This window comes from Antennarius striatus, chromosome 14 (assembly GCF_040054535.1).
Source record: "Antennarius striatus isolate MH-2024 chromosome 14, ASM4005453v1, whole genome shotgun sequence".
NCBI lineage: Eukaryota > Metazoa > Chordata > Actinopteri > Lophiiformes > Antennariidae > Antennarius > Antennarius striatus.
Genome location: NC_090789.1, coordinates 20,888,023 through 20,911,404, shown reverse-complemented (window position 1 = coordinate 20,911,404; position 23,382 = coordinate 20,888,023). Strand labels below are relative to the sequence as shown.

The window sequence follows — 23,382 nt, the reverse complement described above, 5'->3', positions numbered from 1 at the left end:
CTCCTGTACACACAGTATGTCTACCTTCCTCCTCTGTATCATGTCAACCAACTCTGTACCTTTTCCTGCAATAGTTCCAACATTCAACGTCCCTACTCTTAGTCCTATACGCTTGGCGTTCCTCTTCTCTCTCTTCATGCGAACACACTTTCCTCTTCTTCTTCGACCAACAGTAGTCCAATTTCCACCGGCGCCCTGTAGGTCAACAGTGCCGATGGTGGTCGTTGTTAACGCGGGCCTCGACCGATCCGGTATGGAAGTCATAGGTTTGATTTGCATGTTTGATTTGGCAAAAGTTTTACGCTGGATGCCCTTCCTGAGGCAACACTCTGTATGTATCCGGGCTTGGGACCGGCACAATAAGACACTGGCTTGTGTCCTCTTGTGGCTACATTTGTCCTCTTGTGGCTACATACTGTACTTAATAACTCCTCCTCCATTTCTCTTCCCATCTACACCATGATAGAACGTTTCCGGTGCCAGGAAACGGGACACAGAGAGAATCCACAGGCTCATCCGGAGGGCTAGCTCTGTGATCGGTCAGGATCTGGACTCGATACAGACTGTCCTAGAGAGGAGGACTATGTCCAGGTTTAGGTCGATCCTGGGTAACACCACCCACCCCCTGCACACCACCATCACCCAGCAGAGGAGCTCCTTCAGCGGCAGACTGCTGTCACCAAGCTCCTCCACTGAGAGACTCAGGACCTCCTTTGTGCCTCGTGCCATCAGGGGGCACAACCACTCTCTCAGGAGGAGGGGGTCTGAAGCCGCAGGGTCATCAAGGTCGGGTGAGAAGGGATAGACGTGGGGGGTCTTGGACGCACTGTGGATGCGCTGTGGGACACTTTGTGGGGGTCCTTAACCAGTTAACAGCTCGGCTCATTCGCGTGTTACTCATCACACTTCATCGACTCCCAAAGCTCTTTGTTCTCTTCTTCTCCCATGTGCCTATGCTTCCTTCCTTTTATTTTAGGCTATTCTTTTTCCTGTTGTTATAATTATGTAACAGCAAGTATATAATGTTACTTATACTTTCTGTCATGTGTGTATTTATTGTATTTATTGTATCTCTTGCGAGCAGATGTCACCTGAATTTCCCTTGGGATCATTAAAGTATATATCTATCTATCTATCTATCTATCTAATATGTGAATATGATGTATTATTGAACCAATTAAATGTTCTTAGACATACTTCTTTCACTGTGGTAATTCTTCATAACAGAGTGTCAAGCATAAAATAAACTTTCTACAAACTGCTTTCAATTCAAAAAACTTTATTTATCCCCAATAGCCAATTGAAGGCACATGAAGCAGCAGCATTGGTGCAAAAGAAAACACGTTCAACCTTTATTTGATGTGGATCGATCTACTGGCGCCCTGATTTAATGGAATTAGAGTCCACGATTTATTTCAGTCCCGAGTGAAATGAAAAAAAAAAAGAAGTAGATTCTTCCTTTCTGACACAGTGGAGTTCTGAATCCATACCGTCATCCACAGCAGAACAAAAAACCTGGACGACTTCCTAGTCGGACGTTTTTTCTGGGGGACAACAAGCGGAAGTAAACAAATACGTGTCGGAGCGTAGCTTGTTCGTTCCTGAAGTCAGTGGAAGTCGGTTCTATCTTAGTTTTTGTGGTGTTTAGTTAAGTCAACAAAATGTCCTCATTAGACTCTTTGGTAAATTTAGTTGTAAATGGCCTAAAAGCTGCTGAAGACCAAGTTTTTGGAGCTTCAAAAAAAACTACCGTCAAGAACAAAGAAGAGAGAAATCATCAACGCCGACTGCTGGAGCTCTGCCTGAGGGCCCGACTGAAGCTCCACAGGATCGGTACACCACCCGACCCCCGGTCGGAGCGGCGGTCCCCCCGGTCGGAGCGGCGGTCCCCCCGGTCGGAGCGGCGGTCCCCCCGGTCGGAGCGGCGGTCCCTCCGGTCGGAGCGGCGGTCCCCCCGGTCGGAGCGGCGGTCCCCCCGGTCGGAGCGGCGGTCCCCCCGGTCGGAGCGGCGGTCCCTCCGGTCGGAGCGGCGGTCCCCCCGGTCGGAGCGGCGGTCCCTCCGCTCAGAGCGGCGGTCCCTCCGGTCGGAGCGGCGGTCCCTCCGCTCAGAGCGGCGGTCCCCCCGGTCGGAGCGGCGGTCCCCCCGGTCGGAGCGGGGGTCCCTCCGGTCGGAGCGGCGGTCCCTCCGCTCAGAGCGGCGGTCCCTCCGGTCGGAGCGGCGGTCCCTCCGCTCGGAGCGGCGGTCCCCCCGGTCGGAGCGGCGGTCCCCCCGGTCGGAGCGGCGGTCCCTCCGCTCAGAGCGGCGGTCCCCCCGGTCGGAGCGGCGGTCCCCCCGGTCGGAGCGGCGGTCCCCCCGGTCGGAGCGGCGGTCCCCCCGGTCGGAGCGGGGGTCCCTCTGCTCAGAGCGGCGCCACGGGGAACAATTGAGATTTTTTGTATTTAATTACTAACTGTCAGCATCACAGAACTGAACTCTCGACTGGGAACAACTCGGTTCGGACGGAAAAACTGCCTCCGTTTGTCATTTATTGCTAACTCGCGACATGCGGCTAACAGCGTCGCTAGGACCCCACAGCGCATCTTAGCTATCCTAATAGGTGCCTGACTAAAATAAACATCGCGATAACGTAATAAAACAGTGAATTTTCAACAACAACTGATTTCCTTGCGTTTGTGTCATGGTAGTAGTTTGTAGTCATAATAACATGATTTTCCTGTTGTTGTCCGTACAGATGACCCACGGTACCATGTCTGCAAGGAGGAGGAGGTGGAGGTTCCTGCTGACCAGCAGCTCTGGAACCAGGAGCTGAAGTCCAGTGTGGACCAAGAGGAGCCAGAGGTTCTCCACCTCAAAGAGGAACCAGAGGTTCTCCACTTGAAAGAGGAACCAGAGGTTCTCCACCTGAAAGAGGAACCAGAGGTTCTCCACTTGAACGAGGAACCAGAGGTTCGCCACTTGAAAGAGAAACCAGAGGTTCTCCACCTGAAAGAGGAACCAGAGGTTCTCCACCTGAAACCGGAACCAGAGGTTCTCCACCTTAAAGAGGAACCAGAGGTTCTCCACCTGAAACCGGAATCAGAGGTTCTCCACCTCAAAGGGGAACCAGAGGTTCTCCACCTGAAACCGGAATCAGAGGTTCTCCACCTCAAAGAGGAACCAGAGGTTCTCCACAGCAGTCAGGAGGGAGAGCAGCTGGTCCTGAAGCAGGAGACTGAAGCTGTTGTGTTGTCTCCTTCTCATGAGGAAAATGAGCAGAGTGGAGATCAGACTGTGTTCATGAAAGCTGAAGATGGTGCAGCACAGACAGAGTCTGTTGTCCAGCTGCCGGTGATCAGCTCTGTGGTGGGAGCAGCAAACATTGACCTGCTGATCTCTAACAGCTCTCATGTGTCCGTCAGCCGTGATGAGAGAGGAGAAACAAGCAGAACAGATGTTGAGAGTGAGGCTCAGTTTCAGTCCCAGAGAACAGGTAACACCAGGAAGAAGTCATATGTTTGTACAATATGTCAGAGGGGTTACACAAGACACAAGAGTTTGAAAGACCACATGCAAATCCACACTGGAGAGGAGCCTTACAGGTGTGAAACATGTGGAGAAAGATTTAGGTTGAATAGTGAGTGGATCAAACACACAAAAGTCCACACAGGTGAGAAGCCTTATGGTTGTATCACTTGTGGCAAACGTTTCATAAAGAAAAGACACTTGACTAACCACATGCAAACTCACACAGGGGAGAATCCATACAGGTGTGAAACATGTGGGAAAGAATTTAGCGCCAATCGTGTGTTGAGAAGACATATGGCAATCCACACAGATGAGAAGCCTTACAGGTGTGAAACATGTGGGAGATATTTTAAGTTAAACTTTGCGTTGATAAGACACACAAGAGTCCACACAGGTGAGAAGCCTTATGGTTGTAAAATGTGTGGGAAATGTTTCACATGGAAAACTTCGTTGACTTACCACATGAGAACCCACACAGGTGAGACACCTTACAGGTGTGAAACTTGTAGGATATATTTTATCACCAATAGTGATTTGAGACAACACGTGAGAGTGCACACAGGTGAGAGGCCTTATAGTTGTATCACATGTGGCAAACGTTTCATACAGATAGGACACTTGACTAACCACTTGAGAATCCACACAGGTGAGAAGCCTTACAGGTGTGAAACATGTGGGAAAAGTTTTAAGTTCAACTTTGCGTTGATAAGACACACGAGAGTCCACACAGGTGAGAAGCCTTATGGTTGTAAAACGTGTGGGAAATGTTTCACATGGAAAACTTCGTTGACTTACCACATGAGAACCCACACAGGTGAGACACCTTACAGGTGTGAAACTTGTAGGATATATTTTATCACCAATAGTGATTTGAGACAACATGTGAGAGTGCACACAGGTGAGAAGCCTTATGGTTGTAAAACATGTGGCAAATATTTCACAAAGAAAGCAACCTTGACTCGCCACATGAGAATCCACACTAGCGAGAAGCCTTATGGTTGTAAAACATGTGGCAAACATTTCACACATAAAAATAGCTTGACTATCCACATGAGATTCCACACAGGAGAGAAGCCCCATGGTTGTAAAACATGTGGCAAACATTTCACACAGAAAACAAACTTGACTCGCCACATGAGAACCCACACAGGTGAGAGGCCTTATGTTTGTAAAACATGTGGCAACGGTTTTACAATGCATGGTGACTTGACAAAACACATGAGGTCCCACACAGGAGAGAAGCCCTATGGTTGTAAAACATGTGGCAAACATTTCACACAGAAATCAAACTTGACTCGCCACATGAGAATCCACACTGAGATAGAAGCCTTACAGTTTTGAATGGAGAAGAACGTTTAACATGTCCACCCTGTTGTGGTAAAGTTTCATTGTTTTGGAATGTACAGGTAATATTCCGTTCTTTCTGTATTGTTCACCAACCAATATGTCTCAGAACCATGGCGTTTGAACCAAAAGGAAATGTTCTTTCCTAAAGCCTCCTGTGCAGTTTAATCCTAAGACACAATATTGATGAATCTGTGGAAGTACATTTGATCTTAAGTCAAACTAAAGTAATTGCGTCCCCAAATATTTTTTTTTGTACATGCTCCGGTGGAATGAATGAAAATAGATTATCCCTTTCGATCGATTTGAAACAGTCAAATTTCGGATCCGTACTGTCAGCTCCTGTGAAGTTTCAAGTTTATTTATTTTTATATAGCCCAGATTCACAAACAATGTGTCAAAGGGCTTTACAATCTGCACATGGAGACAAAAATAACCTTGGATGACTTCCTAGTCGTAGGTTCTTCTGGGGTACAACAAGCGGAAGTCAACAAATTTATTGGAATTTTTTGTGGGTGGGTAGGTACCTTACATTCATTGTCATTAAATATTCTCTCACATTTACTCAATTTTCAAATTGAAAATAAATCAAATGTCACGTTTGGGTCAAAGTTTTTTTCGTTTGTGTCGCGTTGAGTGGGATTGTGTAGTTTATAACGAGGGATCGAGAATTTCCAGCTTTAGAAATTGATGTTAAACATTTTGTGTTTATTTCTAATGTCTTGATTATCTAGGGTTCAGTGAATGTGTGATGGAAGAATTCAGTTGTTTATTATCATTGCTTCATTATTGTTTCAGGATTTCATCTTTAATCGCTCACATATATGATAGTTACAGTTTTTTTCAGTCGCTAACAAGCGTTTGTCCAAACAGTAGTCACATTTTCTAAACTCTTAACACAGGCTCCCACCTAGAAAGCACAGTTGTCCAAATGGTTAATTTTCTTCTCAAAAGCACATTGTGTTAAATAAACACTAACTCTTCCTTTCAAAATGGAATACATCTTTTTCTGTACATTTTATATTCGACTCAAAATCAAGTTACTGTGTCAAACAATAATGCTTGTTTTCACTTCATAAGATACATGCAGTCAATCAAAGTACAACAGGTTTCAAAATACTGGGTATCATTAACATTTGAAAAATTACATAGACTTTTATGTTTGTTTTACCGGTATTTGCATAAAAAATGTCCACAAAATTTCTTGGTTGGGAACTTAATGTCCACATGTAATGTTCACATTCAAAAGCATTCCAGTAGAGAGCAAATCAGTTTTTTCCTTTTTAGTTTATTACAGTAGGTACAGTGAAAATACTGTTTGATGGAACAGAAAAAGCTTACAGTGAATAAAATATTCATGAAAACACACAAGAGCATTCTGAACAACAAAAAACAATGACAGCAAAAAGCCCAGAAAAAAAAGGGGGGGGGGGTTACATAAAAAAACACAAAATTAATGTCTGATCTCTACGATCTCTGATATCATCCAAGATGATGCACCTGGGATTGAACCTATTGGTATGCAGGATCCACCCAATGATCAGCTGTGTGTCAATGGGGGGGCAGTGACTCAGTGGTAGAGCGGGTCGTCCAATGTTCGAAGATCGGCGGTTCGATTCCCGCTCCCACCCAAAAATACCCGGAGTGAGCCGACAGTGGGAGGTGTCAGCTCACCTTTGGAGCACTGCCGAGGCACCATTGAGCAGGAGGCCGTCACCCTTACAAATTGCTCATTTGGGTGCACCGTAAATGAGTGGCCCACCACTCTACCTCCCCCTGCATGCATACAGAACCCATGTGTGGGTGTGGATGTGTGGGGGAGTGTGTGTTTTCAAGGCCTGTACACACTTATATATACATGTTTGAATTACTAACACTAGAGTGTGCCACTAATTTCCCTTTGGGGATTAATTGAGTATATAAAAAAAATTTTAAAAAGAATTTAAAAAATATATATATTCAATTGTTTGTTTATCAGCTGTGATATATTGTTTTTGAACTGATGATATTGCAATATTCCAAGGTTTGGAATATTGTTGCTATTGTGGGATGTTGTGTGTTACCATTCGAAAATAATAGAAAATCCACAATTTTGTTGGGAGGTATAGTTTGTTTGTTAAGAAAATGAAAGCAATGTGGAAATGTGTTCACTGACTGCATACTGTGTGAAAGCAACCTGAAATGTGTGAATGGTATGACCCCAAATGACCGATGCTGTGCTAATTGTGTTTAGAGTTTTGAAAATGTGACTGCTGTTTGGACAAACCGCTTGTTAGCAGCTGGAAAAAACTGTAATCAATCACATATAACTTGAGGTTCCCATTACACCTGTGATGATTTTCTTGTTTGATGATCTATATGTAAAACATGTAACCTCCTACTTCAACTATTCAATAAAACACTGCAAGAGACGCCAGTATTCTGGAGAGGTGATCACACTGCACTGGGTCTACTGGTGTCTCCCCTGCAGTAGAGAAACTTGTGTCTGCCTGCGTCTGTGCGCATGTCTGATTGTTTCTTACAGGATGTCTGGAGCTTAACTCTGACATACTACTTGGGGCGGCAGTGGCTCAGCGGCAGAGCAGATGTCTTGAAGACGGATCGCCCGGCCATCCCCTGGAGTGTGAGCTGACAGTGGGAGGTGTCAGCTCACCTCCCAGCCACTGCCGAGGCGCCCCTGAGCAAGGCGCCGTCCCCACCACAAGCTGCTCATTGGGGCACGACCTCCGAGCACAACCCGTCACTCTTCCTCCCCTGGACTGGACCAACTGCATGATTACAGGCCCCAGTGTGCTGTGTTTCAGGGGCCTTGTTCACAACACTGTGTGTGATGTGCTGAAAAACTAACAGAAATGCATGCATAAGAGTGTAAAGAGAATTTCCCCTCTGGGGATCAATAAAGGTTTGAATTATTATTATTATTATTGGTCCTTCGAGCCGGATTCCTAAATACTCGTGAACCACCAAGCCGGGACAAGGAGACTGAAAATGTGCATTATTCTCCCAAGGGGAGGTGAAAGTTGTCGTGGATTGAATTCTCCCGCAGCCAGCGGATTCCTGCCTCGGCTCGGGGGAGTTCAGGTTGATGGAAGTCCGAACAGCGAATCAGCACGACATCAGCAATAAGGTAGAACCAATCTTGTTGTTCCGCGTGAAGTTTAATGAGTTGTTCCACGTGAGGTATAATTAGTGAGCTCTAGCCGTCTAAAAGAGTCAGTAGACTTTTTATTCAACACTGGGCTTGCGCGAGCCGATCACCACTACGCCATAGGCAAAGTAAATCCCAAAGTGGCCACAAGGTTTTTAGCCTGTGTAGCCACATTGGCCTTCTTATTTTTAGGAAAAAAAGGCGCGCATGCCGAAGGAAATAGCCGAAGTGACCCGAACGCTCCCAATCATTAAATATGCACTCGGGTCATGACCGCCTCTCGTCCAATGACAAAACAAGGATTCAATTTTACAAGCTAAACCTGCGAATTGTGTACGGCGAGATCGATTGAAAGAAAAATGAGAATAAAGTGTTTTATGGTAGAGTTTGTGTTACAATTCTAATTGAACAACAAATGGTTAATGCTGAGAGGGGGGAGGAGTGGTGACAGACCGATCAGAAGGTCAATGAAAGATATTATCAATACTTGTTTGTAGTCTTAGACTTTTGATCCCTATGACCAGCAGGAATAACCAGCGATGATGTAAATGTGTTTTCACCTCACTTGATATTTTTCATGCCTTTTTAAATTGAGATGAAAAATCATGTTATCGAATTAAAAATAAATAAACTATAGCATACCAGTGGTGGTGGTGGTGGGGTGTTCCACGGCAGGATACCCCCCTCACACAAAATCATACTTTCGAATATTGAGAAAAAAATATTAGGACAAAACTGAATTCAAAGTTAAAGGGACAATAAAGTTATTTTTAAGTGACATACTTATATTATTCATCATTATGAAAAATAGAAGAAAAATAAATTTTACATGTGTAGCATCATCGCTTTGGTAAGAAAAGCTTCAAATCTTTGCTGCAGCAGCTTCGCATTCAGTGGTCATGTGCACGTCATACGTCACTGGAGCCAAAGGTAGCTTAGCAGCCATAAGAATGCATTTCTAGACACGATTAACACCAAAAATATCATGGTTACCTGCGCGGTGAATGGTTGTGTCAACAGAACATCAAGAAGACACAAAGACAAGGACCTGTCGTTCTTTAGAATACCTTCTGGGAAGCTAGGAAGTTCAAGTTCAAGTTTATTTATTTTATATAGCCCAGATTCACAAACAATGTCTCAAAGGGCTTTACAATCTGCACATAGACGATATCCCTCTGACCTTTGTGCACTGCAAGCAGTGCGACCCTCGCATCGGATAAGGAACAACTCCCCCCAAAAACCCTTTTAACAGGGGAAAAAATGGATGGGAGAAACCTCAGGAAGACTGCAGAGGAGGGACCCCTCTTCCAGGAGTGGACAGACGAAGCAATAGATACCGCATGTACAGATTAACAACACAATAATAATAACGGTAACAATAACAGTAACAATAAATGTATAACAAAGGCATGCCGATCCATCCAGTAGAGCGAGTCACAACCAGCCGATGAAGCACACAGAGGTCACCGATTGCCGAGGATCCACCACTCTGAGGACAGACCAGACAGTGCCTAAGTCATTCAGCTCAAAAAAGTTAAAGTCAAGGTTACTCTGGCAAAACCCCAAAACCACAGCAGAACCAAATGAGGCAGAACCAGCACTCCCCTAGTGGATGGTGAAACAGGACCACTGTACAGCTTGTGCTATCGCCAGCCATGGAAGCAGACAGAGGTAGCCGATTGCCGATGATCCACCACACAAAGGCCTGTGAGAGAGAACAGCAGAAGAAGGAAGAGAGACAGAGATAGCAGAGATAGCAGGGGCGAGAGTGGTGCTAGAGGGACCAGAATAGCAGAGAATTAATGGGAGGCAGGGGCCTAACTAAGAAATCCTATGACTCGTCGGCAGGACTAGGCTAAACCTAAACATTGAGACCGCCATCCCCGATATTACTTATATGTTAGGTCGAACAGATATGTTTTGAGTCTAGATTTAAAGACATTTACAGATTCAGACTGTCTAATATTTATAGGGAGGTTATTCCACAAGAAAGGGGCACGATAGGAGAAGGCCCTCTGGCCAGCTGACTTCTTTTTAAATCTAGGAACACACAAGAGACCAGTATTCTGAGAGCGGAGAGCCCTAGTCGGCGTATAAGGTTTAACAAGATCAGACAGATAGGTTGGTGCAAGCCCATTAAGGCTTTTGTATGTTAGTAAGAGTACCTTAAAATCGGATCTAACATGAATCGGGAGCCAGTGTAATGCAGCCAAAACTGGGGTGATATGGTCAAATTTCCTAGTTTTAGTTAATATTCTTGCTGCTGTGTTCTGAACCATCTGAAGGCCCCTAGTTCTAGACCGAGGCAACCCTGATAACAGAACATTACAATAGTCAAGTCTAGAGGACACAAAGGCATGAATCAAAATTTCTGCATCAGCCATGGCTAAAGAGGACCTAATTTTGGAAATATTACGTAGATGAAAGAAGGCGATCTTTGTCACCTCTTTAATATGCTTGTCAAAGGCAAGAGTCGAATCTAACGTTACTCCTAGGTTCTTGACTGTTGAACTATGGGTTATAAGACAGTTATCTACAGATATTGTTAGGTTTTGAAATTGGTTTCTGTGTCGTGCAGGGCCAATGATTAACATTTCAGTTTTGTCTGGGTTTAGGAGCAGGAAATTACTGGACATCCAACTATTCACAGCAGAAAGACAGGCCTCTAGTTTACTCAATTCAGATCGATCATCTGCTTTTATAGGCATATAAAGTTGTGTGTCATCCGCATAACAGTGGAAACCTATTCCAAAGCTGCGTTTAATTTGACCAAGAGGTGCAACATACAGGGAGAATAGTAGAGGACCAAGGACAGACCCCTGAGGTACGCCATATTTGACGTCGGAGAAGGCAGAAGTTTTATTATTGTAGGAGACACATTGTGTCCTATCAGAGATGGAAGGAGATGGAGAGCACAGATAAACCGGGTCAATGTGACCCAGGATCCGAGGATCTTCATGAACACTTTACCTCGGAGGATTTCAAAGAGATTTGAAGGTAAGATCGTTTTCAGACAACCCATAGTATTTATTCTCAATTCCCAATGTTTAGTGGATAATTAATTAATGTCTGGAGCTACCGGAGGTATTGTTTTTATGACCAGATTATCACGCGATTATGGCACTCGTGAAAAGTAAACAATATCAAAAGCGACAGACAGGTCATTTTCAGCCTGTTGCCATCAAATAGGAGACTGCAGAGTCTGGGCCAGAACCAGCAGGCTCAAGGACAGTTTCTTTCACCAGGCGGTCAGGAGGCTCAACTCCCTCCCTGCTCTGCCCCCTACCATAGCCTTGACCTCTACTCTCACACTGCCCTGCCCCCCCCAGCACCTGACTACCTCTTTCTTTCTCCCCCGTCAACTCAGGGACTGGTCACACATCACTTCCTCTGCAGGATTGAAGAGTGTGTAGAGATGTTTACCATCCCTTTGTGTCTCGTTATCAGGGCTTTGAACAGGTTCATGGAATGAAACAAAAACCAGAAACGTTTGGTATTTTTCCAGGAATGAAAAGGAAAACTTTGTATTTTTTAATCTTCTAGAATAGAAAAGGAACAAAGAATTATTTTAACTGGTTAATACCATTTTGTTTTCTTTAGTTTTTGAAAAAAACAACTGATCTTACGTTTCCCTTCCTGTCATTCACTCAATGTCTGCATGATGATAGCAGAGAAGTTGAGGTAAATCAGCAACAGTTAAGGAAAAAAAATCTCCCAACCTCGATTGTATTCATAACTGGTAAACCCTGCAGTCTGTTAATCTGGATTATATTCATAACAGGTAAACACTGCAGTCTGTCAATCTGGATTATATTCATCACAGGTAAACACTGCAGTCTGTTAATCTGATAAATGTTTGATTTAGCCATTAACTCTTTGGCTGCCAGTCATTTTCAGTGGAGTGGTTGATGGTTGATGTAGCATGCTTTAGCTCACTAGCATTAGCCACAGGTGTGCTACAGTCACCATTCACCTGGACTGCAGATGTGTTGCTAAGCTAACCTGTTTCTAACCGGTAACCTCTGATCCAGGTTAGTTACCACACTGGTTAGTTAGCAGCTGATCAATGAAAATACTTCAGCTGCTCTAACAACTCATGACTCACCAGCAGGGGCTCTTCTGATTGGCCGCTCTGACACACAGGGACAATGTGGGACATTCCTCAAACTGGTGTTGCGTTCAGGCGCTGCAGGACGTCTTTGTGGTCCGACTGGTCTGACGACATTCACCTGAGGAAGAGCAGGAGCTCCTCCAGCGCCACGTCCAGAGTCAACAGGAAGTAGTCTGTAGTCCACTTCCTGTTGTTCCACACCAACAACGGGTTGTGAAGGCGAGGTTCACATCTGACCAATCAGGATGGAGATCAATCACTTTCAGCTGGACGCCATCGATCACTTTGACGTCTCACTCCATCTCCTCTAGACATCCCAGCAGAGCACACGGAACACGCTGTCTCACAACAGTATTGATTATTGATCAGTTCATGCGGGTCCAGCAGTAGCAGCCTGTCTCTACCTGGTGACTGATGATGTCATCATTTTACTCAATTCTGGTTGGCTGTTCTCTTTTGACACTTCAGCTGCTGTGCAGTTGTCACCAGTCTTCCACTGACGGTTCCCAGGATCAGACAGGTTCAAGTACAGGGAGGTGAAGACGAAGATAAAAATGATGAAGATGATGAAGATGATGATCCTCCTTCTGTCCTCGGTCCTCTGTGTCTCTGTTGACAGTAAGTTTATATCTCTGTAAGTCACATTAAAACCTGAAGACAGGTAGACAGACAGACAGGCAGGCAGAAAGGCAGGTAGACAGACAGACAGACAGACAGACAGACAGACAGACAGACAGACAGACAGACAGACAGGCAGGCAGGCAGGCAGGCAGGCAGACAGACAGACAGACAGACAGACAGACAGACAGACAGACAGACAGACAGACAGACAGACAGACAGACAGACAGACAGACAGACAGACAGACAGACAGACAGACAGACAGACAGACAGACAGGCAGGCAGACAGACAGACAGCTGAACTTGTGTTTATATTTTCAGGTCAACACGTACACTTTCGTATCGTTGGATGTTCAGCCTCTGAAGGAGAGGTGATGTATTCTCTGGACAGTGAAGAGCTTTGGTACGCAGACTTCATCAACCACAGAGGAGTCATCGCCCAGCCCGACTTCTCTGACCCCATGGGCTACGACGGGTTCTTTGATAGCGCTTTGACCAATCTAGACATCTGCAAACGTAACCTGAATACGACTCTCGCTGCTCTGAAAAACCCAGCAGTTCATCTCGGTAAAGATCACTTTAAACTTCAGAACAAAACTCTTCTTCCTCTGTCGTCGTGCGTGTTCCGTCAGTCCAGTGTTCAGGTTCTCACATGTTTCAGCTTCAGGTTCTTCTCTGTCCTCTCTCGTTCACACACCAACTCCTCGAGGGAATAACAGTCCTTGTGTTTCTGTCCAGATCCTCCAACCCGTCCAGTCATCTACCCCAGAAACAAGCCGGAGCTGGGACGGCCCAACTTCCTGGTCTGCCATGCCACTGGCTTCTACCCCGCTTCTATAAACATCTCCTGGACCAAGAACAACGAGGAGGTGAAGGAAGAAGTCAGCATCAATGTTCCCGTCCCCAATGACGACGGTTCCTTCAACCAGTTCTCCAGGCTGGAGTTCACCCCAGAGCAGGGAGACGTTTACAGCTGCACCCTGAACCACAAGGCCCTCAAGCAGCCGCTCACCAGATTCTGGGGTGAGAAACCTTCACTGCAAAGCCCTCACACTAGTGTTCTCAGCAGAAAACAGGAAGTAGCAAACCAGCAGACAGGAAGTGAACAAACAACACCTGAAAGGCAGAGAAACAGGAGAAAGTCAGGATGGAAAGAACCTGAATGGATGATGATGGATGATGATGATTGAATGTTGGCTGGATGACAGTTGGATGATGATGGATGATGATGATGGATGATGGTTGGGAAATGGTTGGATGATAGCTGATGGATGGATAGATGCATGATGGATGGATGATGGATGTTGGATGATTGATGATAGATAGATGGATGGATAGAGTAGAGAGTAGAGTAGAACTTTATTTATCCCTTAAGGAGGTTCAGTCAGTTCGCACTACACACAGCACAGTGAGTACACAAATACCAGATAGAAAGAGTAATAAATACCCCATCAAGAAAATACAAATAGAAAATCATAACTAGTCATAGGAATAAAAAAAATGATGATGGATGACAGTTGGATGACAGATGATGGTTGATGGACCTCCGTGTCTCTGCTTCCAGAAGTGGAGGTGGAGCAGCCCGGCATCGGTCCAGCAGTTTTTTGTGGCGTGGGTCTGACGGTGGGTCTCCTGGGCGTGGCTGTAGGAACCTTCTTCCTCATCAAAGGAAACGAATGCAGCTGATTGGCTTGGACTTGTGATGTCATTATAAGCAGTTGTCTCTAAAGCAGTTGTGACCTCTTCATGTGTCCTTTATGCTGAACGTTGTCCTTCTGTTGAACTGGTTCACCAGATAAAGGACTAATCAATCTGATAGCCAATGAGGGCCTGAGTCATTCTTCATCAGGGCTTTGAACCAGATTTTTTTGCCACTTGGTTCGTTCTGAACAGAAACGAACCAACGTTCCACCCATGAACTGACGTTCCTGAACCGGTGAGAATAAAAAAATATAGTTCCCGAACCAGTTAATAACTTTCCTTGTAAATATAAATAGGTAGATAGCTTTAGGACTTTTAAAATTGGCAATTAAAGCAATTAGTTTACATACTGTAGATATGTCCCTACATTAAACAGAGCAACACTGATCCAGTTACAGAACAGAGGATATTCAAGAAAAAGAAAAAAAAACCACTATTATCCAGTTACAATTATTTTCTGTTCCGATTCTGTTTCGGAACATTAAAAAATATAAAGTTTTTGTTTTTGTTTTTGTTCCTGGAAAAATACTAAAAGTTTCTGGTTTGTGTTTCTATCCATGAACCGGTTCAAAGCTCTACAGTAGCTGAGAGGACGATGATGATCAACATCATCACATGACCCAAACAATTCACGTGAATGACATCATCACACATCTGTAGAAAATGGGAAATAAAGCTACCAGCTGAAACAATCTTTGTGAATGTTGAATCTTCTTTACTAAGTAAGAGGTGGAGTCTGCAATGACCAATCAGCAGCCAGCAAAGAACGACTCCAAGAACACAAGGTCTTTATCTCTGGACGAGGTTTGGTGCTTGTTCTTTAACACTTACCATCTCTGATGACGCGACGCATCAGAAGAAGCAAGGCATTGTCTCCAAGACACACAGGTACAGATGGAGGAGACGTCAGACGTGTCCTCAGAGGAGAACCAGAGACCTGTTGGAGGACAGTAATGAAGGCTTGATCAGCTGAGTCTGACCGCGGTCCTCCAGTCCTTCTGAAGTCCACTTCCTGTCCAGCCTGGGTGGACATCCTTCTCTGAGCCGTGATGTCCTCCAGGTCTAGACTGGGTTACAGCACAAATGGCCAAACACATCACATTCCTCTGTGCAGGCAGCAATACACAGAGGGGTTTCCATGGCAACACTGGTCTACCACACATCTTGGGGGTAACTGACCCCACCCACATGTGCATTAGGGCCAAACTGCAGTTCAAGACAACATGGCGGTTGGTCGGCTGGTGGAACCTTCATCCACCAGAGCAGCACAGGAGGACGCGTTTGGAGACGGGGCTTTGGGAAACTGAAGGCTTGTGGGTAAACAATATTTCTATTACGATCAAATATGAACACATGCTTGGTCTGTGCTGATTGCTTGTTTTGATCCGTCAGGTGACCGTGGACATGGTGTGAACTCCTGGCTGGTGACTCCATTAGCCAACCAGCAAGCAGCCTCCAGTTACATCCATGTGAACGCAGCTGCTGCTGACTGACTGGACTGGGAGGAGAGAACACATCTGTCCTGTCCGAGCGTCACTTCATTGGCTGCAGATTAATCATAGAATACAATTCAAAGTGATCACATGTAAAGCTCCCCACTGTAAGGCTCCGTCTAACATTGAAGATCTTATTGAAGTCTATCACCCCCCCAGGGCCCTTCGATCAGAGGATGCAGGATTTCTGGTGACCCGTCGGGTTTTTAAGAGTAGAACAAGAGGCAGAAGCTTCAGCTATCTGCCCCTCTACTCTGGAACGACCTCCCAGCCTCAGACCGGGGGGGGGGGGCACCCTTAGCTTATTTAAGAGTAGACTAAAAACCCTCCTCTTTGATAGAGCCTACAATTAGAAATAACACCCCCCCACACACACACTAGATATGCTAATATAGGCCTAGGCTGCTGAGGGTATTTTTCTCCGTCTCTCCCGTTAAAGGGAGATACTCTGGAGCTTCTGTCACTTCTTTCTTTATCTTTCTATGCTCCTAGAATTTATTACTACTGTCAGATCACACTCTTCACACCATGTCCACACAATGCCAGAACTTTTTCAAAACTCTCAAAACTTTTTTCACCCTGGAAAGAAAACGATTCGCGTCCACATGACAGCGTTTTCAAAACTATTTCCATGCACTTGTAAACGCATCAGTACGTTGATCAACACGTGTATCAGCAGAACAACTCCGAGAACGACAGGAGAGAGGACCGAGACGTGTGGAAATTCACACCATTCCTCCTGGAGGAGACCTCCATCACAGAGTTCTCCCACCAGCAGGCAGGGCACCCCGGTCTGACCCAGAACTAGCGTCGGCGTGTTGGATGAGGAATGTGAATGAATGAATAAATAAATATATAAACTTTATGACATATAAATAAAGAAACAGACGAACAAATATTTAAGTGCAAAGCATGTTTATCAACACATCTTCGACATGGAGCTGTTAAACGTCAGAAAATAGCCAGTTTTAGCTCCACATGCATGACGTCACAGCGGTTCTCGAAGCAGGGACACACCCCCCGGATAGAAAAAGTTGCAGAAACAGCGTCTGCACGACAACGCAGACGCAGTGTTTTCAAAAAATTCCACCTTGGCCAGTGTTTTCAAAAAGTTGCGTTTTCGTTCCGGATATTTGCGTTAGGGTTAGGGTTGTTCTGCAAGATACTGCCGCTGTCTTTGTGCTTCTGTTCAACAGGTGGAGAGCGTGGATGGAAGACTGGATACCCAAAGGCCTGGAAATCCTGCCCCCTATTCAGCGACAGATCACTATAGACATTAAACTCAAACTGACCTATCTGCCTCTCTCTCTCTCTCTCTCTCTCTCTCTCTCTCTCTCTCTCTCTCTCTCTCTCTCTCTCTCTCTCTCTCTCTCTCTCTCTCTCTCTCTCTCTCTCTCTCTCTCTCTCTCTCTCTCTCTCTCCTTTACTTGACCTATCTCTGACCCCAGTGTATTTTTTTATCCAACCAGGTAAAGATGGATGACCCCCCTCCAGAGTCTGGGTCCTGCCCGGAGTTTCTTCCTCAATGTGGGAGTTTTTCCCACCACCGTCGCTTATGCTGCTCTGGAGGGAATTGTTGCCTTTCTGTCTGTGAAGCGCTTTGAAATGTCTTTCTTTACAACCTCAAGCCCGACGACCAGAACCCTCCTCCCCGTGGAACCAAAGGGTTCTGAACCCAGGTGGGTCTGTGTATGTGGGAACCCTTCAGGATGTCAGAACCCAACAGGAAACGTTGTGACATCACGTCTGTCCAACAGAAACAAATCAGATCGTGGTTTCCTTTTGAACAGCTAGAAAATTATGTATTTATTTTCACATCTTGGAGCAGCTTATGTTGTGAAAAACAGACAGATGGAGGACAGAAGAGGGTCCGGTCCTGGTTTATTGTCATACACCCAGAGAAGAAGACCACCAGGACGTGTGAATCACCGGGTAGCAGACAGGCGCTAGGAGTGTTTGACTTCTGTGAGACTCGTCTGCCCGGCAACAGGTGATGAGGATGAGCTAACGCAGTCACTTCCTGGTTTCAGTGTTTTCAGCCAGGCTCTCAGATCGGTGTGTGTATGAACATACAGACATGGCTTCATCCCGTCTCGTGCTCTGCCTCATCTTCATCAGCCTTCAGGCAGCAGGTAGCTCTATGAACTGTTCATACTGTTCTCTTGTTTCTGTTGGGTTGACTGATTGATTGGTTGATTGATTGATTGATTGATTGATTGATTGATTGGTTGATACTGTCGATCTGTTGCTGAACTCACAGACTCTCTTTGCTCCACAGGTGGATACTTGTATTATTTTGTAAATAACTGTAACTTTAACTCGTCTCAACTTGACGACATTGAGTACATTGAATCTTACCATTGCAACAAAGTGGAGCTCCTGAGCTTCAGCAGCAAAATGGGTCACTTTGTTGGTTATACTGAGTTTGGTATATACCAGGCAGAGTACTTCAACAACCAATCAGATATACTCAATAGTAGAAGACAACAGAAGGAGGCTTTCTGCCAACACAACATTAACATCTTCACCAAGGCTATTCTGGACAAGTCAGGTGAGTTTCTGTGACACTGTCAGATGATCATGTGTGTCAGTAATATTACTGATTTTTAATTATTTATTGAAGTAATTATTGATTAAAGACCATCTGAGGGACCAATCACATGACAGTGATATCATCGCAGGGAGGCGGGGCTTCTGCAGTACTTTCTGTCATTATGCTTCAGAACAACGACTGATGGACTGAACAGTAGCTTTTGTAGTTGAGGAACGTCTGTTGTTGTTTCCATGGTAACGTGTTGGACTCTGTTCGATACAGAGCTCTGTTCGCAGTGTTTCATGCTTTTTTGGAATGTTAGTCTTCACAGATCTGAATTTTAAAGCCTCACATCTGAAACGTTTCTTCCTCTCTTCCTTTTCCGGAGCACTTCATGCTTTTGATTTAGAGAATTCTGCCCCCTAATGGCGGCACTGACACCTGCAGCGTTAATAATCACATTCCTGGTCGTTCCAGTTGAACCCAATGTGACACTGTGGGCTGTGACGCTGCCCGACGGCCGACATCCCAACATGTTGGTCTGCAGCGTCTACGACTTCTACCCCCCCCAGATCAGCGTCAACTGGTTCAGAGACGGACACAAAGTCACCGCAGATGTCACGTCCACCGACGAGCTGCCGGACGCTGACTGGTACTACCAGATCGAGTCCCGCCTGGAGTACACTCCGAGGTGAGTCCAGGTCCAGACACACATCCTGGTCCAGTCCAGGTTCAGGTCACAGGTAATGTAAAAGGCCCTGTGATGCGTTTATCAGGTCTGGAGAGACAATTTCCTGTGTGGTGGAGCACATCAGCCTGAAACAACCCCTGGTCATCACCTGGGGTAAATACCTGTCTGTCTGCACACCTGCCCACCTGTCTGTCTCGCAGTCTACCTGTCTCTACCTGTCTGTCCTCAGACCCTTCCATGCCCGAGTCTGAGAGAAACAAGATTGTGATCGGGGCTTCAGGACTGATCCTGGGTCTGACGTTGTCCCTGGCTGGATTCATCTACTACAAGAAGAAGGCTGGAGGTCAGGGCAGTGCACAGTCTCAAACCAGTTCAGATCCCTTCAAACCAGTTCAGACCAGTTCAGACTGGCTCAAACCAGTTCAGATCAGTTCAGACCACTTCAAACCAGTACAGACCAGTTCAAACCAGTCCTGACCAGTTCAGACTGCTTTAAACCAGTTTAGACCGCTTCAAACCAGTTCAGTCCAGTTCAGACAGACTCAAACCAGTTCAGACCAGTTCAAACAAGTTCAGACCAGTTCAGATGGAGTTTCCTCCTGAATGAGGGAGATTTTCCCCGCCACTGTCACTTATACTTGCTCTGGCATTGTTGGCTTTCTATCTGTAAAGCGCTTTGAAATGTCTTCAGATGTGATTGAGCGCTATATAAATAAAAGTTGATTGATTGAAACTAGTTCAGACCAGTTCACACCCCTTCAAACCAGTTCTGACTTGTTCAAACCAGTTCAGAGCAGCTGAGACCACAGTCAGTACTGAGTGGAAGCAGGACCATAGGCCTTATGGTGGACCAGCTTAACTCTGTCTGATCTCCTTGATCCAGGACGGACGCTGGTTCCCACCGACATCTCCTGATCCTGATCCTGGAACCCTTCCTGTGACTGGATCTCCAATTGATCCTGGATGGGAGCTGATCCTGGACCCAGTCCTGATTCCAGTAGGCTGTCTCTGTCCCCCCCCCGCCCCCGATGGAACATTGTGGATCTGTACTCTAATGCTGAAACGGACTAAACCTGGTCCAGGACTAAGTCGGTTCTTGCTTTAACATGTGTGTGTCGGAGTCTGTCTGACAGTCCTGGACCAGGTCTAGTCTGGGATCTGGTCTGGGTTCTTCCCCATCTGATGCTTCCTGTGTGGTTTTCTCTGAACTCCAGCAGAATTCAGTTCTTGAATCGTTTAGCCTGTGTGAAAATTAAATATCAATATTTTCTGCACTGAAACGTTTTCTCAACATTTTCTAATGTAATAAACACTTTGAAGCTCACTGTGGGTTTATTGATCACTAAACAACAATACAGCAGCTTCTGGTTCTGCTGCTGTATTGGACCTGGATCAGAGCTACACACTGATCTGGATTGATTTAAACAGCTGTGGATAACCATGACCTGGATAACTGAGAACCTCCACGGACATTCAAGGCTGTATTACTTTTTCTTTTTTTTTGTCTTGTCTGCATGTATTCTCATAGTTTAACGCCATAGAAGAGGGTCAACCTTTTATGAGATTAATGCTTATTTTAGTCTTGCAGCAAAATCTTTTATATATTTTAATGCGTGCATGTGACTGTCACCAGTCCTCTCTGGGAACTAAATTGTCAGTCTTTATTAGAATGTCCTATTGTGAGCCAGAGAGGGGGGGTGCTGCACCTCTGTGCGTTGAGGGGGGAGCAAAAAGAGACAGGGAGAGAAAACACAGACAGGGTGGTGGATAGAGAGGCAGTGCTTTTGGAGTGAAAAAGGTTTAGGCTGTTTTATCATATTTTAGAACTGATATCTCAACACCAATGTTACAAAACACCAGACTAGTGGAGGTCCTGACAGTATAGACCACCAGAGGAGACCAGTGTAGGAGGAAGATTTATTTATTTATTTAACCTTTATTTAACCAGGCAAGCAATTAAGAATAGGTTCTTATTTACAAATGCTGCCTGAGCTAAGAGCAGTGGCTCTTAAAGGTGTGGGGGTGGGGAGGAAGGCTAAAATAAACACAAAGACATACACTATACAGAAAATATCAGAAAAATAAATACAAGACAAAAGAGAACGAGAAAGAGAGAGAGAGAGAGAGAAAGAGAGAGAGACACTCAACAAGTGCAGCTGTCAGCTACAATTTTATGTAGGTTTTGTTTAAAAGCAGTGAGTGATATGGGGACAGTGAGTTTGAGGGTGTTTTGAAAAGTGTTCCAATCATTAGCTGCAGCGAATCGAAAGGCACTGCGACCAAAGACAGTACGGGCTTTAGGGATGGAGAGTTTGATGAGCTTACTGGACCTAAGATTGCGGGCAGGACGGAAGTGGTGTAGAAGGGAGGAGAGGTAGGGAGGTGTTTTTCCAAGTATAGAGGGCATCAGATTGTGATGACTGCAGTCAGACTCATCACATTCTGAAGGGACCCAATGGTTCTCAATAATTGGACTCGACAGGAGCTGGTAAACCCTGACCCAACATGAATGTGTGTTGAAACCAACACCCAGATAGGCTACCAGAACCCAACAGGGCCACGCTAGCCGAGCAACCCCAACCCCAGCAGCCAGGAGCATCCAGAAGCCATCACCCGAAGAGCCACCGGGGGCACCAAGAACCACGTACACCCAGGGACCCAAAGGAGGCAACGGCCGCCACCGCCAGGGCGCACAGGACAGGCCCAAGGGGCAAGGGGCAAGGAGTGCATGTGTCTAAAAGTTATCATGTATTGTGCAGCGTGAGATATGTGAAGTGAACATTAGGAGGCAATCTGGTGGGGCCCCGGACCACATGAACAGGGCCGTAAGGGGGACCAGGATCACAGCCGCCCAACCAGTCCGAGCCCGCAACCCGGCCCAGCCACGACCACCAGGGCATCAAGGCTAGCGACGACCAACCCGCAATTGGCCCAAGCCACCAACCCGCCCCGAGACAACAACAACCCAGAGGTGCACCACCACGGTACCACAGAGGGGAATGAAGGCGATGCATTCCCCACCCCACCAGGCCCGGCAGCAGGGCCAGAGAGGGCCAGCCCCGCAGGACCGAGGCCAGCGAGCAGCCCAAAGCCACCACAACATCCAGGGGAGGCAGCCGCCAAACAGCCAGTTGGAGTTGGTTCACAAGAAATTTGCCTGATATATTTTATGCTCAAAGTTGTTATATCTCAGTTGTTGTAAGAATTCTGTTTTCTTTGACAGGATGTTATTAAGATTTAGTTTAGCATTTTGTAGTTCAGACCATAATTTTTCATTTGTATTTACAGCACAATCCTGAGTTAGACGTTTGAGTTTTTCTCCCATTTCTGTTTACATTTGTTGTTCCTGTTTCTTTCTTTTTTTGAATGAGGAGTGTGATATTATTTTACCCCTGATTACAGCCTTCCCAGTTTCCCAAAGTAAGGAAGGAGAGGAATCAGGAAATTCATTACATTTTAAAATTTCTGTCCATTCTTGTCTTATTATTTTATCAAATTCTGGATCTTTAAGCAGAGAAATGTTGGAAGCGCCAAGTCTGTAGAGGTTTATGGTGGTTAAGTGTTTGTAGCCTGGGGGATATCGGTGCATGGTCACTAATAATGATTGGATGAATTCTAATAGAAGATTTATGCGATATAGAATTATTTGTGAGGAAAAAGTCAATCCTTGAAAATGACTGATTCACCACAGAGAAGAAAGTGTATTCCTTTTTTGTTGGGTTTTTAAAGGGGCCCTATTATGAAAATCACACTTTTTCAAGTCTCTACATATACATAGTGGTCCTCCCTAACCCGACCTGTTAAGAGACAATGTTATATTGTATCCTCATTTTCTGTAATGCTGTAATGTGTTCTGTATGGGTGTCCTGCTGATGTGCGGTATGGTATTTGGGGTGGAATACTTGTACGTATCAACCGATGTGGCAAACTAAGCTACGACGTCACATCCTGTCTCCCACCCGGCGCCAACGTGCAGTTGTTGTTGTCCAGTGCTAAGTAGAGAAGCGGCTGCTCTCTGTGTAGCCGGCAAATAAACATGCTATGCATTTATCTCAACGTCATTATTGTGCCAAACGTATCGCTAGATAAACCGCTGAATCCGAACAGGTTATGGGCCCAGAAGACGTTCGGGAGATAAAAGAGAAGCCAGTGTGTCCAAGTGTAGAGCAGCGGTGAGCTAACGCGGCTATCGCTAACCGGCTGAAAGAGCAGACAACAGCAAAATGGATCGAGGAG

At 45.6% G+C, this 23,382-nt stretch overlaps 3 protein-coding genes and 1 long non-coding RNA gene across 6 annotated transcripts; 3 read left to right on the top strand and 1 right to left on the bottom strand.

Annotated features, from left to right (window-relative positions):
• The first annotated feature begins 1,342 nt into the window (after positions 1-1,342).
• Positions 1,343-8,766, top strand: LOC137606951 (zinc finger protein 345-like). Its single transcript, XM_068332310.1, has 2 exons — positions 1,343-1,833; positions 2,733-8,766. Exons 1-2 carry the CDS (start codon positions 1,662-1,664, stop codon positions 4,844-4,846), a joined length of 2,286 nt encoding a protein of 761 aa, XP_068188411.1. The 5' UTR covers positions 1,343-1,661; the 3' UTR covers positions 4,847-8,766.
• A 308-nt stretch (positions 8,767-9,074) lies between these two features.
• On the bottom strand, positions 9,075-13,201 carry LOC137606953 (uncharacterized). Of its 3 annotated transcripts, none has more exons than XR_011037941.1 (4): positions 13,062-13,201; positions 12,513-12,717; positions 12,103-12,415; positions 9,075-9,771 (listed from the first exon to the last, which is right to left on the bottom strand). It is a non-coding gene; the product is annotated as an uncharacterized lncRNA (long non-coding RNA). The 3 variants fall into 3 exon arrangements; XR_011037942.1 differs by having other exon boundaries at positions 9,078-9,771; positions 12,103-12,340; XR_011037940.1 differs by having other exon boundaries at positions 9,632-9,771; positions 12,103-12,717.
• Positions 12,590-15,121, top strand: LOC137606952 (HLA class II histocompatibility antigen, DP alpha 1 chain-like). Its single transcript, XM_068332311.1, has 4 exons — positions 12,590-12,726; positions 13,050-13,295; positions 13,467-13,751; positions 14,293-15,121. Exons 1-4 carry the CDS (start codon positions 12,663-12,665, stop codon positions 14,412-14,414), a joined length of 717 nt encoding a protein of 238 aa, XP_068188412.1. The 5' UTR covers positions 12,590-12,662; the 3' UTR covers positions 14,415-15,121.
• Positions 15,122-17,868: 2,747 nt separating this feature from the next.
• On the top strand, positions 17,869-20,470 carry LOC137607267 (H-2 class II histocompatibility antigen, E-S beta chain-like). The gene is made up of 6 exons (XM_068332911.1): positions 17,869-18,054; positions 18,201-18,473; positions 18,933-19,146; positions 19,232-19,299; positions 19,376-19,489; positions 20,030-20,470. The coding sequence occupies exons 1-6, from the start codon at positions 18,000-18,002 to the stop codon at positions 20,059-20,061; spliced, it is 756 nt and encodes a 251-aa protein (XP_068189012.1). The 5' UTR covers positions 17,869-17,999; the 3' UTR covers positions 20,062-20,470.
• Positions 20,471-23,382: the final 2,912 nt, after the last annotated feature.

What these genes read in the sequence shown, in the direction of transcription:
- LOC137606951 (XM_068332310.1), top strand. Translation starts at nt 1,662, where the DNA reads ATGTCCTCATTAGACTCTTTGGTAAATTTAGTTGTAAATGGCCTAAAA. An exon ending in ACTGAAGCTCCACAGGATCG is followed by an intron (nt 1,834 to 2,732) that starts GTACACCACCCG and finishes TTGTCCGTACAG; the next exon opens with ATGACCCACGGTACCATGTC.
- LOC137606952 (XM_068332311.1), top strand. Translation starts at nt 12,663, where the DNA reads ATGATGAAGATGATGAAGATGATGATCCTCCTTCTGTCCTCGGTCCTC. An exon ending in CCTCTGTGTCTCTGTTGACA is followed by an intron (nt 12,727 to 13,049) that starts GTAAGTTTATAT and finishes TTATATTTTCAG; the next exon opens with GTCAACACGTACACTTTCGT. An exon ending in GCCGCTCACCAGATTCTGGG is followed by an intron (nt 13,752 to 14,292) that starts GTGAGAAACCTT and finishes CTCTGCTTCCAG; the next exon opens with AAGTGGAGGTGGAGCAGCCC.
- LOC137607267 (XM_068332911.1), top strand. Translation starts at nt 18,000, where the DNA reads ATGGCTTCATCCCGTCTCGTGCTCTGCCTCATCTTCATCAGCCTTCAG. An exon ending in CATCAGCCTTCAGGCAGCAG is followed by an intron (nt 18,055 to 18,200) that starts GTAGCTCTATGA and finishes TTTGCTCCACAG; the next exon opens with GTGGATACTTGTATTATTTT. An exon ending in ACCCCTGGTCATCACCTGGG is followed by an intron (nt 19,300 to 19,375) that starts GTAAATACCTGT and finishes GTCTGTCCTCAG; the next exon opens with ACCCTTCCATGCCCGAGTCT.